This window comes from Nannobrachium achirus (assembly GCF_963921795.1).
Source record: "Nannobrachium achirus genome assembly, chromosome: 14".
Lineage (NCBI taxonomy): Eukaryota > Metazoa > Chordata > Actinopteri > Myctophiformes > Myctophidae > Nannobrachium > Nannobrachium achirus.
Genome location: NC_137821.1, coordinates 35,683,887 through 35,698,886, shown reverse-complemented (window position 1 = coordinate 35,698,886; position 15,000 = coordinate 35,683,887). Strand labels below are relative to the sequence as shown.

The following is a 15,000-nucleotide window of genomic DNA, read 5'->3' as shown; positions in this document are numbered from 1 at the left end:
ATGTGGACAGTTCAGAAACCTGCCTACCAGTGACATCATCGATAAGGAATTTAAGCTAATAGAAACTGCAGGCATTCATTCTATTCCTGGAAAGTTCGCAATAGCATGCTATAATATATAAGCCATTGTTCTCACATTCCTAAAAAATGTTTGAAATTACAAAACCTATTTACCAATGACGTCAGTGGTAGGCATGTTCCTGAACTGTCCACAGCCCTCCTCTGAGACAGAGATTGAATAGACAAAAATGGTACCATCTTATTATGAGCATCACTGAGGACCAATTACATGAAGATAGGTTGAAAATGGGTGAAGCTGTCCGTTGAAACCGGGAAAGTATCTGTGTCAGTTTAGATTTCTTGTGTCGGCTATTCAAAAATAGCAGATATACAAGCCTCACGCTGCAAGCTTGTACATCTGCTATCTTTTCATTTTTGGAAAAAGTGTGAGAACTGCTGATTTAGAAGGCATTTCGTTGACTCGGCCCTCAGGTCTTAGATGGGATTAAGCCACCTACCAGTGTTGGGTCCGGCGCAGGAGGCCAGCAGCGTCATCAGAGGCCTGAGGACGGCCTTGTGATGGAGCAGAGGCTGCCTGGCCTGGCCCAGCAGCATCTGGTACATCCTCAGCTGGTCCACCTTCAGCTCCTCTGTGAACTGTCTCCTCAGGCTCCACAGGAACAGCCTCTCCATCACACCCTCCACCACCACCAGCTCCAGGATGGGACCCATCGCTCCACCTGGAGATCGGTCAATCGATCAATTGACAACGTGTACATGAGTCTGACAGCCAGAATACTGTACATCAGGGGTCTTCAACGTTTTTAGGCCAAGGACCCCTTAGTTGAGAGAGAGAGAGATGAAGCAGGCCACAACCTTTTCGTAGATTCGTATAGTTTCATCGTTTGACAGCACAATCATCAGTGTATTTTGGATTCATGTCCATTTGTGTTTTCAGATGTTTAACCACTTGAGCCATCATTACCTAATAAAGTTGACTTTCACTCTGTACTTAGTCTGCTCTTTTCCCCCTCTACACCAAACCTAAGGGTCCTGGACCCCCTGTTGAAGACCACTGCTGTACATGTATTGCACAATGCATGTCTTTATGCACAATTTAAGCAGTTAAAGCAGTGATTCCTGGTGACTTGAAATGAATGAATAATAATATAGAAAGCCGACTACAATTAAGTTGCGACTTGCTCCTCACGTGAGTTAGTGCTGCCTGCCAGTGCCTGGTCAAGTCTGCTGAGTTGGAGAATTGAGTTTGATTCCTGCTCAGAGCACTCAAACGCTACAATATCAATAAAAGCAACGTAATCAATAAGAAAATAAAATCATTTTGGGGGTGAACTACTCATTTAGGAAGCGTTATTGCAGTGTTAACAACACCAAGTAAGTGTTACTGTGTTGTTGTTTGGTGGTTGTTTTTGCTGTTACCTGGCCCCGCCTCTTCCTCCATCAACAGGAAGAGCATGTGTTCTACGTAGTTCTGGACAGCGCTGGCCTCGTCAGCGGGGATGGGGACCAGCCTGAGACTGGAGCAGCCGCTACGAACACTGCTGCTGCTGGATGCCCCGGACAGGAAGCCAAACGCCACCGAACCCAGAACTCCTCCACGACCCGGCTCATGTTTCTCTAGAATCCTCACCACCTGAGAGAGAGAGAGAGAGAGAGAGAGAGAGAGAGAGAGAGAGAGAGAGAGAGAGAGAGAGAGAGAGAGAGAGAGAGAGAGAGAGAGACATACACATTACACACAGAGAGAGAGAAGGTAAATGTTATAAAAAAGCAGTTAGAAGGTGCAGTACAATGAGCAAACACTTTTACATTAAAAAGACATAAACATAACAATCAATACAACATAATAATATAAAAAACATTAAAAACTACACAGCAGACAAAATAAACATCATAAAACAAAGTGCTTATGGAGGAAGGGAGTCTTCTTCTTAAAACAGCCAAATTCGTTCTCCTGCTATGCCACAAAATGTGGAACGCCCTATCGACAGTTTTAAAGTGTGAACCCTACTCTCCTTCAAAACATATATACACGTTTTCTTCATACATATGTTGTTTTTCCATAGTAATTGGATATTTGTCTGCCATTAAATGTTTCGATGAATTGAGTACAATAGACCGCAATGGAAAAAGGTAATCGGCTTAAAATCCTCTTAGCAGACCTTGTATTGAACTGTAATTTACTGTACTTTTGTTTTACAAACTGCTAATAAAGTATTCAATCAATCAATCAATCAATCAATCAATCAATCAAACTGACTGTTTCTATAACAAAGGGGAAACAGTTCCAGAGAGTAGGAGCAGACTCAGCCCTACAGACTTTCCCGCTCACTCAGATAAGCTACCACAGGAAGGCTTAACACTTAACAGGAGCCGAATGGCTGCCGTGTTAAGTGGTCCGCTGGCTGGGCGGCAACTGCTTTCAAAATATTGGAGTGGGTCCTTATCCTAGTCAGAACTGCACACTCACTCCCCATTTTCCACCAGTCCGAAGACTCCCCTACAGCAGTGCTTCTCAACCTGTGGGTCAAGGTGGGTCCCCACATGATTTTGGCCAAATTGTCAAATCATATAAGAAGGAGGCAAACATTTGGAAAATAGCCGATCTACAAGCTCACAACGTCTCGCTTCTGCTATTTTCACAATATTTATCTGTGGAACCTCAACTCCTACATTCCAAGTGCTTATCAGGGGGGTCCCAGTTCAAATATGATTGTTTTGAGGGGTTGTGGCCTTAAAAGGCTGAGAACCACGTCTCTCTTTGTAACCCTTCTTGCCACCCTTTTCTCTAGATGCTAGTTTACGATGCATGCTTCTTGTTTCTCTTGACCACAAAATGTTAAGAATGTCATTTAGATAGCGTGTTGTTTAGTCAGAAGCTAGGTTCATTGTTTACCTGGTATCCTGGTTACATTGAAGCACTACATTGTTCTCCCTGCACCCTACTTGTATGGCTATTTATTTACCCTATTGTCTGTTCACCAGGGTTCATGAATACTCTGCAATCGCTCTGGATTGAGTGTCTGTTGTGTTAAATGCCTAAATTGTAGCGACCATCGCAAAGGCTGGGCCACCTGTAGTTTTAGAGCCTAATTCTTTGGAGATGATTACACCCTTGGTCAGAAGACCTGAGAGATCTCACATTGGCAAGGAGATGCAGTAATGTGGAGTCAGCCCGTGTAGTGATTTATACAGTAGGTCAGGGCTATTCCATATAGTTTCATCTTTTGACAGCACAATCAGTGTATTTTGGATTAATGTCAATTTGTGTTTTCAGATATTTAACCACTTGAACCATCAATACTTAAACTTGACCTTTCACTCTGTACTTAGTCTGCTCATTTCCCCCTCTACACCAAACCTCTTAGCCAAAAATAGCAGATCTACAAGCTCACAACGCCTCGCAGGAGGACCCCCTGTAGTAACTCTGAGGACACCCTAGGGGTCCCAGACCCCCTGTTGAAGACCCCTGCAGTAGGTGATAGTAGTCTCCTGCAGGAGACTTAGCTCAGATCTGACCCCATTTGATAGGGCGTTAAGGACATGTTACGACCGAATGGCCTCACTGATGTGGGCCCAGAGTAGTGAGAAAGAAGTAGTCGCCAGCACTCAAGAAATATCCTTTTTACATGATTTTATTTACCTCAATGGACAGTGTACGGACGCGTTTCGGCCCTTCGGCCTTCCTCAGCGTTGCATCAAAGTAGTGAACCCATGACCTTCCGCATGAAAGGCTCATGCTCTAACCACTACACTAGGGCCACCAGACAGAGGGTGTAAGGTGAGCTAAAAGGTACATTGCAGTTATTAAGACAGGATGAGAGAGACAGAGAGACAGAGAGAGAGAGAGGCAGAGTGACACATACCTGTGTCCAGTGGTTTTTGAAGACTATCATGCAGGTCTCCGGGTCGACCCCTCTCAGTGTAAGGGACTTCCTCCGGTTGCCCGTGGCAACCGCCGATGCCATCATGGTGATTGGCTGGCGAGGTCTCTAGGTTATACCATGTCTGAACGGGAAGAGACGGACACACAACACAGTCACAGTTAAGTTCAAATACCACCACTTCTATTTAAGAAATTACATGAAATAATAATAATACAAATACACACATTTGTGGTGATATTCTTAACTCTCTCTCTCACACACATGCACACACACCTCTAGTAACCACCAGGATGTCAGACTTCCTGATGAAACAAATAGGGGAAGAGGAAGAAGGGGTCGTCCCGGCGACTGGGGAACATTCCAGGGATACCAGGAGTGCCTCTGAGCCAGGGCGTTGTCATGACGACATCAAACCTGAGAGATAGAGAGAGAGAGAGAGAGAGAGAGAGAGAGAGAGAGAGAGAGGAGGATGAAGAGCAAAGGAGGGAATGAAGAGGAAGAGAGAACAATTCATCAGATAAAAATCCAAACACTTACTTTGTGGTGTGTGTGCCTGCATGTGTGAGTAAAATTCAGTGCGTGTAGTCGGTCAGCACACACATACACACACACACAATACATTAGTCATGAGAGTTTGCAAATCCGCACTCCACCATCTGGGCCTATAATCTGTGTGTGTGTGTGTGTGTGTGTGTGTGTGTGTGTGTGTGTGTGTGTGTGTGTGTGTGTGTGTGTGTGTGTGTGTGTGTGTGTGTGTGTGTGTGTGTGTGTGTGCGCGCGCGCGCGTGTGTGTGTTAATCATCATAATGTCAGCTGCTGTTATCTGGGGGCAGTGGATCAGGAGGTGGATCGGCCGATTGGGAATCACAGGGTTCCCGCCTTCTCGGTTCCGATCCCCGGCTCGTCCTGGCTCAGTGTCTAATGGTTCTTTTCGAATACTAAGGGTTATCCCACAACTCTCCATAGTAACCTGAAACTTCCCAGAACGTGTGAAGTTCTCGTTTACGTTCCCTTTATAACCACAACCAGGGATATACATCATGAACAAAATGTCTAAAACTAAGAAAGTACTGTAGCTGATCTACAAGCCCCCCTTGCGCTTGTTGATCAGCTTTTGCAGACCAACAACGTTTTGAAACATCTGGGTTCCAAGAACTTAGGTTAGTCCCTTCTTCCTGAGCGGGGCCCAAATTAGGATCCCAGACCATTATCTGAAACCGAGCTGAAGTGTTGGAAATGCATCCATCCACAGCCTGGGAGATACTTTACATGGTTCACTTAGCATAAGTGTCCTTGAGCAAGACACTGAACCTCTAACTGCTCCCAATGAGCAGGTTGGTGCCTTTCATGGTTTTCTCCGCCGTCAGTGTGTGAATGTATTTGCACTTTGAAGAAAGGTGCTGTATAGCGTAAAAGAGACATTTATTTACCATTTATCTCATCAGTAATGGTGGTAAAATTCTGAACTGATGTCAGTTGTTATAAACATAAACAGGCTAGCATCTGTTTGTTTGTATTCACTGTAACACAGTCTCACACCTTAATATACCTGTATTACACCAGGACACACCTGTATCAAACCATAAACACACCTCTATCACACCTGTATTACACCATAACAAGTGTGTGTGTGTGTGTGTGTGTGTGTGTGTGTGTGTGTGTGTGTGTGTGTGTGTGTGTGTGTGTGTGTGTGTGTGTGTGTGTGTGTGTGTGTGTGTGTGTGTGTGTGTGTGGGCACAGTGTGTGAATGAGAGGGAGGACAGTGGAACAATGTTGATGCAAAGAGCAGAGGTGGCGAAGGTGAGGGAGTTGAAATAGCTGAAATCGTCATCTATCCAAGGTAATGGGGAGTGTGTTGGAAGACAGGTGAAAGAGTGCAGGTATAGGGTGGTATAATACTGGTATTTGTGACAGAATGGTACCAGCAAGAGTGAGAGGGAAGGTGTGGAGTCACCAATAGTGAGACCAGCTATGCTGGACAGGAGATTGAAGAAGCTAAGATTCTCATTAGGAGTGAAAAGGTCAGAAACCACTACAAGATTAGAGGATCAGCCCAGGTTAGAAGGTTTGGGGATAAAACTAGAGAGGCTTTAGATGTTTTGGACATGTGCAGAGGTGAGATGAGGGCTAGATTGGGAGAAGGATGCTGAAGATGGAGGTGCCAGGCAAGTGGAGAAGAGCAGGGCCAAAGAGGAAGCAGTACATGTGCGTGTATATTTCCATGATATTTTATGGTATTTCAGAAGAAATCAAGATGCCCGGAAGATGCCGAAAACAGAAGCAGATGGAAACAGACGATGGCGGCCCCTGATGGGAATTAGCCGAAAGAAGAGGAAGAAAAAGACACCTTTATCACATTCACATCATAACAAACCTCTCCTCTATCACACCACAACACACCTCTATCACACCATTAGACCCACAACACATTACAGATCAGTAACCTTGTCCAGGTCTAGAACTACTGTACATTGTCAGGATACTAGACTGTCTCTGCTGAATTCTCCACATTCCACTCAGATCTGACATCTGCTGCATGCCCATGTCTCTGTGTGCATCCTTGACACTACACATGGCATACTGTATGTGATTTCTTCAGAAATACCATAACATATCATGGAAATATGGATGCACTAGTATAGAGGTTCACAAACATGCTGCCATCATCCACCTGTAGAGGCTGTTGGCCCAGGACCCACCACATAGGCTATACTGTATACACAGTATAATGTTTATTGTGGCCATCTAACAAAGGTTTTCTACAACTACTACTGCTGGTTTCTAGGCAGAGAGAGAGAGAGAGAGAGAGAGAGAGAGAGAGAGAGAGAGAGAGAGAGAGAGAGAGAGAGAGAGAGAGACTCTACTGTACAGTCTGTATGTCCCAGTCTGGAGGTTAGTTACTTAGAAGACAGCAATGTATCTCTCACACGCAAACACATCAGTTCTCATAGAATACAAGTGGCTCACACTCACAGAAGTTCGTTTTCAGAGAGACAGTAGGCTACTGTGACCTACTCTGGTATTCAGATGAGCTGCCTACTGTATAAAAGTACAAAAAAAAGTTTCTAACCTCGACTTGGCCACCTCGATGGAGCAATCAGCAATGAAACCAATCCAATGGAATGCCTCTCCTGCTTCTCTCTCTCTCTCTCTCTCTCTCTCTCTCTCTCTCTCTCTCTTTCTCTCTCTCTCTCTCTCAACTCAAGTCAACAGTGTTGTTGTGTTTGTTTCTCGCAGTGAATGTCTTGCACCTGCTGGCTCAATAATCTATGTGTTTGCGCTGAGGCTGATATAAGCTGCTTGGCTGTCACTCACGGTTACGTCATGGCAAGGTAGCGGTCCGACCACGCCCACACATGCTGCTAAACCCAGAGAGAGACTCCTCCTATTTCTCATGGAATGTATTGAGTAGTCCTACACTAGCAGACGTAGCAGTGCCGTGGTGTTCAACCATTTTCCATTAAAGTCCATTATTTATTGGGCATTTGAGCCACGGACCACCATTTGATGATATTTTAGCCTCTGAGTCTGAGACCCAAGATTTAGAATAGGCTATTTTGTTGTTACATATTTTGTCCAAAATTCCATCCTGTGTTGATGTGGTGCCATAGGAGAGATGACAGGCCAATACAGCTCTGGGTCCATTTGGTTACCAACTCTCCATCATAGCTGGGGACCACCTGGAACCCACTCAAGGACCACTGGTGGTCCCCGGACCACTGGTTGAAAACCACTGAAGGAGGCCTACAAAACCTCTCTCTCTCTCACACACACACACACACACACACACACACACACACACACACACACACACACACACACACACACACACACACACACACACACACACACACACACACACACACACACACACACACACACACACACACACACACACACACACACACACACACACACACACACCATCATCATCATCATCATCATCATCAACAGCAGCCATCCCTCTGTCGGTATGTGACAGGACATGTAATCCGTCAGAATCCGCTCGTGACCCAGAAATAAATAACTGTGGGTGTGGGGGTGTGGGGGGGAAAGACAGAAAAAACATTTTCTTAAAAGATTTGGGTTTAGTCGAATTTGCCCGGCGAATAAACTAAACCAGGTCCACATTATTCTTGTAGCCTATTTGAAAATCTCACAGCAAATACAAATGTAGCTTTATTGCCCTAGATGCCAAACAAGCTCAATATTGTTTTATTTATTAATAATTAAGGGTCCAAGAACCCAAATTGTCAATTGTCAACTAGACAAGAGTAAAACATAATATCAGTTTACTTTTTTGCTGCCATAAAACACAGAATCTGGTTTCTCTTTGCTCGGTTGACACGAGCATGGAAATACAATGTCATTTGATCATCAAATGACATTTTATTTCCATCAAATTTTGATGTCAGTCAGTCACGCTGTCCAGAGTGAAATGTATATCAACACCTCATGCAATAGAGAGGTGTAGGACGCCCTCTTGTGGCAAAGAACTAAAACATCAGTTATTATCAATAATAGAAAGAGGACACATTAGTGCAACAGAACATAACATCAATCATTCATTATCACTATCAGTGGTGTAAAGTACATTTATATAGTAAAGTACTTAAGTACAATTGTGTGGTATTTTGTACTTTACTTGAGTAGGCTATTCCAATTAGCAATACTTAATTAAATTTACTTCTACTCCACTACATCTCAGAGGCAAATGTACATTTTACTCCACTACAATTTTTGAAAACTTTAGTTATTAGTTACTTTGTAGATTTGGATTATTACAAAACATTCATTAACCACTTCAACCCTGAATACATTTAGTCCATTTGAAAATAGCCAATCAGTGTTAGGTAAAGAAGCATCTGCCTACTTGAGTTAAAGTATAGTTTTTTTTTAAGTGATGCCAGTCACATAAGAAAATCACTTGAGTGGTAAAATGTAAGCAGCAGTACAAAGAGCTTTTCATTTTGGCTAGGAAACAAATCAGCCTTAAATACTTTTGTTTCTTCTCTCCCCATACTTGATTAGTATCTGATCTGGAAAATTGACAAATTTGAAATGTCCAGGCATCATGAATGTCCGGCAATTACAGCCACTACATTTCTGAGATGCACCCGTCAAAAAACGTAACAAAAAGAAAAATCAGAGTAATGTCCATTCTTAGATGCACTGGAGATCCTTCACAATGAATGGTCACTATTCAGGAATCTTAGAAATATTGTACATAAACCTGCGTTAACGAATACCAAGTCTCAAGATCTTACACAAACCATGGGTCTTCAACAGGGGTTCCAGGAGCCTTAGGGTGCCCTCAGCGTTACAACAGACGGCCAACAAATCTTTGTGTGATAGGAACTTACATGTTTTACATTAATCACTTCAACACTAGCGTACCTATTCTGGGGGGGAGACACTTGTCAAAAATAGCAGATCTACTATACAGATACAGCCATATGGATCTCCAATGTTGGCATAAAAGGGACATAGACAGATGGGTACAACGGCTACAACGGGTATTGCAAAACCTGGTGGGACATGCATAACCACCCTACATCGTTTCCGCATAGGTCGGTGCCAATTGAGTAGTTATACAGTTTTTTATCGTTAGCGTTTGTTGGCCTGCACCTCTCAACCACAGGTCTCAATTGACGATGAAACAACAATAGCCAGAAGCACAAGGATTAAAATGTCTCAAAATCATTTTATTGAGATTAAACGTCTGGAATGTTTGGTGATACATTAAAGTATGTTAATTAGGTACACAATCAGACATATAATAGCATGTTAACGACACAAGCAGGTGTCTTCAACAAGTGTTGCTTGACCAAAATGACACTTTGTCATCCGAAAAGTAGTGTTTTTTTTCTCTAGCAAAAAGGTAATGTGATGAACAATAAATGATCTTTTTAGTGTCCTGCAACAGAGCGGAATGAGTACAAATACTGACAACAACTGGAGTCCTCTGTTTAAAAGTCAGGGTCTGCAGTTGGTCTAACTAACTAAATATCCTATCTTCAAGCTCACATCGTGTTACCTTGCAGCGCTTTGTGAGCTTGGAGATCTGCTATTTTCAGCACAGTATATACAACAAGGTATATATATGACTGTGTAGTAAAACTAGATAGTTTATTATTATGATTGGTACGTGTGGATGGTATATTGGTTAAATAAATGTTATCTCGTACATAACAGGGTGTCTCTTGGTGGACATCCCAACTTGCTCATGCCAACCACAGCGTTGGTTCAAAATCCCAAATGTCCAATCTTATCCATGTTACATGTTATGCGCTGTACAGTATAGCAATAATTAAAACACTTGAGAAAAAGAAACTATGAAATGATGGAAACCTTTTTATCAAAATGGTCAACATTCTAGAAGATATTTCATTATTGTCGTGTATAGTTTCTCAAGGAATACTGGTGTCCTGACAACAGGAAACATAACATTGAGTTAAAAATAATCCTGTTGCTGTTGCAACGTTAATATCACGACTTCTTTTAACAAGGAAACACTGGTGTTCTCGTTCGTCATAGGCAACAGGGGAGCATAGTGTTCTGTGCCAGTAGGCCACTGGTTCTCAATGTCCGATCCTAGGACCAACAGAGGCCCAAACGGACACTTACGGGTCTGTAACTCTTGAGTGTGTACAAATGGAACCAAATTGACCCATTTGGTTCTATTTGTACACTCTCAGAGTTAAATAAACACTGACCATTTTACAGTGTAGATCGGCATCCCAGAGATAAAAAAAATAACGAATCAAATCATGCATATCAAGGCCTGTGGTCCTTAAAATGAAAAATCAAACCCAGTTTGAATGAGCGGTGCAGGCTGCTCAACAGCACCGCTGGGTGGCTGAAGCTGGTGTTGCCGTACTTATACCAACGGACAGACATATAAACATATGGAGAGACATATAGACATATGGACAGACATACACACTTGGTCAAGTGTTGAAGCAGCTGGCACTGCTCAAAAAGGTTGAGAATCACTTGGCCAAGGCAAGAGTGGAGAATAGTGTTCCGTTTGTTGTCAAGGCGACAGAGGTTCCAGGTGTTCTCACCACCCTCGGGTTCGACAGCGAGGAGGAATTCTCGGTTTCCAGTTCCACGGCAACAACCGGCAGCAAGGTTCAATGTTGCCATGGTAACGCTGGCGTTGTGCTCTCGGGTTGTCAAGGCGACAACCAATACGGAAAAAGTGTTCACAGAGGAAATGTAAAGTCGTAAAGGCAGCGAATATTCAGCGTTCCCCGACACTGTGACAACAGCTAGTGGGACTGTGCCATGGGCTCTGTCATTGTCATTGGTCCAAAGTTGTCAGTCACAAATCCATCCCAGGTTCTGTTTGTTGTGTTTCAATGACCCTGGATCATTAAAACACTCAATTACTGTCAAATACTCTCAATACTGCACCCAAGCTCATTGACACAGTACACTACTTAGTTTATTTCTAAATGAATCTGGTGTAACCACATGATCAGAGATCTCTGCCTTATGATTATATCAGGGGAAATCTATATTCAATGTATAGAACGGCCGCTACCAAACCAACACCCACTGCTTTGAAAACAAATCATATCTGTCCTAAAACGAAGGACCACTTTTAAGTCTTGCATTGGTGCTGTGACGCAGCTCGTTTTAAATCCATATTTCCTCTCTGTTTAAGCCCACTGAATTTAGATGTCCCTAGACGCATCAGCAGACAGCAGTTCTAAATGTAGTCATTCTCGACAAGACTTAGTTACAAGTTACTTCTCAATGTACTCGTTTAGATTATTTTAATGCACTTTAGATCAAAACACCTATTAATGTGTTGTGTCATGATAACTTGAGTGCCTTTCATCTAGTCACTTCTCCGAGTGCTTGTATCACATCAGAGTAAAATTACTCGCCAAACAATGTGTAAGAGTAACCGACTGCCTCTTGTTACTGTACTGTATATCCATGGCACAAAACACTAAACAAAAACAACAACAAATACTAAGAACACTTTCAACTTGTTGTCCCTGTTTTGGGAATGTCATTATAGGCACATTTTCAATGTGACGATGTCGTTTTATAGTGTATTCAAACAATCCGCTTCTTCAGTACAGGCTTTCCTGTTCAACAATGGAGCCATTTCCTCTCTGTCCCTATGAGTAACCATCGCTTTTGATGACATTAAAAGTACACAAAATGGCAACAGACACTCCATCGTGAGCCCTAGACCCCAGGGACCACCAGGGGTCCAAATGTAACCAAATCTGTCTCTATTTGTACACTCTCAGAGTTACAGGCCTGTAATTGGTCCCCTGGTGGTCCCCGAAACCCGATGTTGAGAACCAATGCACTACACCCTGTCCTCCGGTTACTATGGTGACATCCTTGTCTGCCCATATTTGGTAGGTACCAGTTCAGTTTGGGTTTATTTTGGGAAGCAGATGTACAGAGTTTTCAGGCTACTTCCCTATTGTAGCGAAATGTAGTTCTTAGGGACGATGCCACGCCTCCCTCCTACAACTCCCATGATCCACTTCTCATCCACGGGCACCACCTCTGTTAGGACGTCCCCCACCTGGGGAGAGAGAGACAGAATGAGTGTGTTTTTTTAATCAGTTTAAAGCCCAGTGATTCAACTTGTCCAATCGTAAACAAAAAGTTGGAATGCATTTCTGATCACAAACATGTTTCTCCCACAATCTCTCTCACACAGCGGTGACCATTCACTGTCCAGTGTAGGGACGGTCGTGTCTGATGTTTATAACATAATTGCTGTGTAAACGGTAATTGGTCGCAGCTCAGCATTGCAAACGGGTGTGGAGTCTGTGGACTGTGTAGCACTCCATAAGTTCCGAAAAAGCTGCTGAACGGGTATAAAGAATCATCATGACATCACCAGTGGAGGAAGTTGCTAGTTGTACATTCTGTACTTGGTATAATCTTGGCCTATAAATGTGCGTTGTAGATGTCAGGCATTTAAAACCTGCTATATTTGCAATGTTCTGAAGCCTTTCTACGGTCAAACATGAAATTAGAAGGTTTCTGCCCAACAGCAATGATATGACGTTTCATAATCTTGATATGAGGATACAGTATATTGAGTCATTATTAACTTAGTCACACACACACACACACCTTCAGAGTCAGTTCATCGTCGCACTCTGCTGTGAAGTCAAAAAGGGCCTTGGCCACGCCTCTGATCTCCGACTGCTGGCCCACGACTGGCTGAGCTGGAAACAGGAAGAGTTGGTTAGACAGAACAGGAGGTAATAATGTTTTCCAAGGATGGCAGTCGGACACCGTGGCTAAATTCCAACACTCACATTTCGGCCTCATCCATCCTCCAGCGACCGGGGAATTGTTCTTGTCCCAAAAGTTAATTTACTTTTGGTGGAGTTGGGAGCGAGGAGGCTCCCCCGAATCTCTTGGATCAAGAGTATCCCTCATGGGGCGCCCGCTGGCCTGGTGGTCTATGCGCATACCACATACTAGGCTGTGATGCCTGCTGGCGTCGCCGGTTCGATTCCCGATCCGGACAACCTTTGCCACATGTCATTCCCCATCTTTCTCCCCATTTCCTGTCAAGCTACTGTATCGTATCAAATAAAGGCATAAAAAGCCCAAAAACTAATCTTAAAAAAAATAAAGAGTGTCCCTATTTAGAGAGATGTAAGAGAGCCCTACTTTTACTCCCCGTGATAACTTATCCTATAACGTCCACGACAGCATGCTTTTCGATGCAGTGGACCATTGGCTGTTCAGTGTGGGCAACCGCTCGCTTAGCGCCTCATTTGGGCTCACAAGCTTTAAGATCCTCACTGTCGCCACACACACTGCGGATGCCCTGGAACCCCCCAAAGACCCCTGGGACCCCGCTTTGAGAACCTTTGGTATAGATGTATGTGTGTGTAGTATGCTATGTATTACCATTGTAGGGTTGTGTGAAGGCCACAGGATACAGCCCCTCCTTCCCATCCACTCTGCCTCTCCTCCACTCTGCATCGATGTGCTGAATGACGCTGATCAGTGCCCCCTTGTGGAACGACAGGTCACCTGCAGTCTGACCTGGGAAGTCAAAGACCGCTATGGCCAACTCCTCTATCTGGAAGGACACACATTAAACATATCCTATCACAAGGGTTACAGACCATTAACCATTTCCTTCCTAACTATCAGTCATTTAGCTGGAGAGTGGGGACCCTTTGGAGCACACTCAAGGACTCCTGGGGGTCCCCTAGATCCCACGTTGATATAAAACTAATATAAAATGTACGTCAATAATAGAAAGCAACAAAGGCAGAAATTAAGATTGCAGAACTGTATATTTGCATAGACAAGCACTAGATGTTTATTCACACGCACTAGAAAGTCACAGCAACACACGTAACCTCTGTTAAGTTTTATAACTGGATAACTGGATATTACTTGATTCCAAAACTTCCTCTCGGAGGGAGAGGAACCGTGAAATCAAATTAAGAAGTTTGATTAAATGAGTTCATTTGATTAGACATTTTGTCCTCACCTCAGATGTTTTCTCCTGGCATACAGCCGGTCCTGTTACAGACAGAGTAAACACCATTTAGTGACAAGCAGACAAAGTAAACAACATTTAGTGACAAATGGACAAAGTAAACATTGATTTAGTGACAGACAAAAGCAATGATCAACCTTCAGGGCTGTCAAACGATTAGCAATTAATCACAATTAATCTCAGAACAAGTTACCTTTTCAATTAATAGGTTGCAAAATGTAATTGCTAATGAATAATCAGTGAGAGTGTGTGTGTGTGTGTGTGTGTGTGTGGTCTCTATTCTCACCAGCCTCTTCCTGTGTCGGTGCGTCATTGGTCGTCTCCCCTGGCGACGGTGTTTGCAAGGGGAGGGGCTCTACCACCTCGGTGAAGTTCAGAGGGAAGATTCCTATTCGCCCGTGGATCTGTCCCCGAGCCCACTCCTCACCAATCAGCTCCAGGAGACTGATGACATCACCCTGAGAGAAGGTGAGCTCGTCCTCTTCCTCGCCCTCGTAGTCGAACTTAGCGACACACCTGGGACCACTACACAACACACACACACACACACACACACACACACACACACACACACACACAC

The 15,000-nt window shown here is 43.6% G+C and overlaps 2 protein-coding genes across 2 annotated transcripts in view; both read right to left on the bottom strand.

Moving 5' to 3' along the window:
- The window catches only part of LOC308297989 (FHF complex subunit HOOK-interacting protein 1A-like), a gene marked incomplete at both ends in the record, with an annotated part of 15,530 nt that extends 11,542 nt beyond the window's left edge, over positions 1–3,988 (bottom strand). The window contains 3 exons of the mRNA XM_080741553.1: positions 514–739; positions 1,440–1,653; positions 3,884–3,988. Of these exons, the coding sequence (XP_080597679.1) occupies positions 514–739; positions 1,440–1,653; positions 3,884–3,988 (545 nt within the window). The remainder of the gene's footprint in view (positions 1–513; positions 740–1,439; positions 1,654–3,883) is intronic.
- A 5,691-nt stretch (positions 3,989–9,679) lies between these two features.
- LOC308298203 (uncharacterized protein) overlaps positions 9,680–15,000 on the bottom strand; it is a 40,303-nt gene continuing 34,982 nt past the window's right edge. Inside the window, exons 13-17 of the mRNA XM_080741758.1 lie at positions 14,707–14,945; positions 14,412–14,443; positions 13,817–13,991; positions 13,025–13,119; positions 9,680–12,464 (exon numbers count right to left, since the gene is read on the bottom strand). Coding sequence (XP_080597884.1) covers positions 12,357–12,464; positions 13,025–13,119; positions 13,817–13,991; positions 14,412–14,443; positions 14,707–14,945 — 649 coding nt within the window. The 3' untranslated portion in view covers positions 9,680–12,356. The remainder of the gene's footprint in view (positions 12,465–13,024; positions 13,120–13,816; positions 13,992–14,411; positions 14,444–14,706; positions 14,946–15,000) is intronic.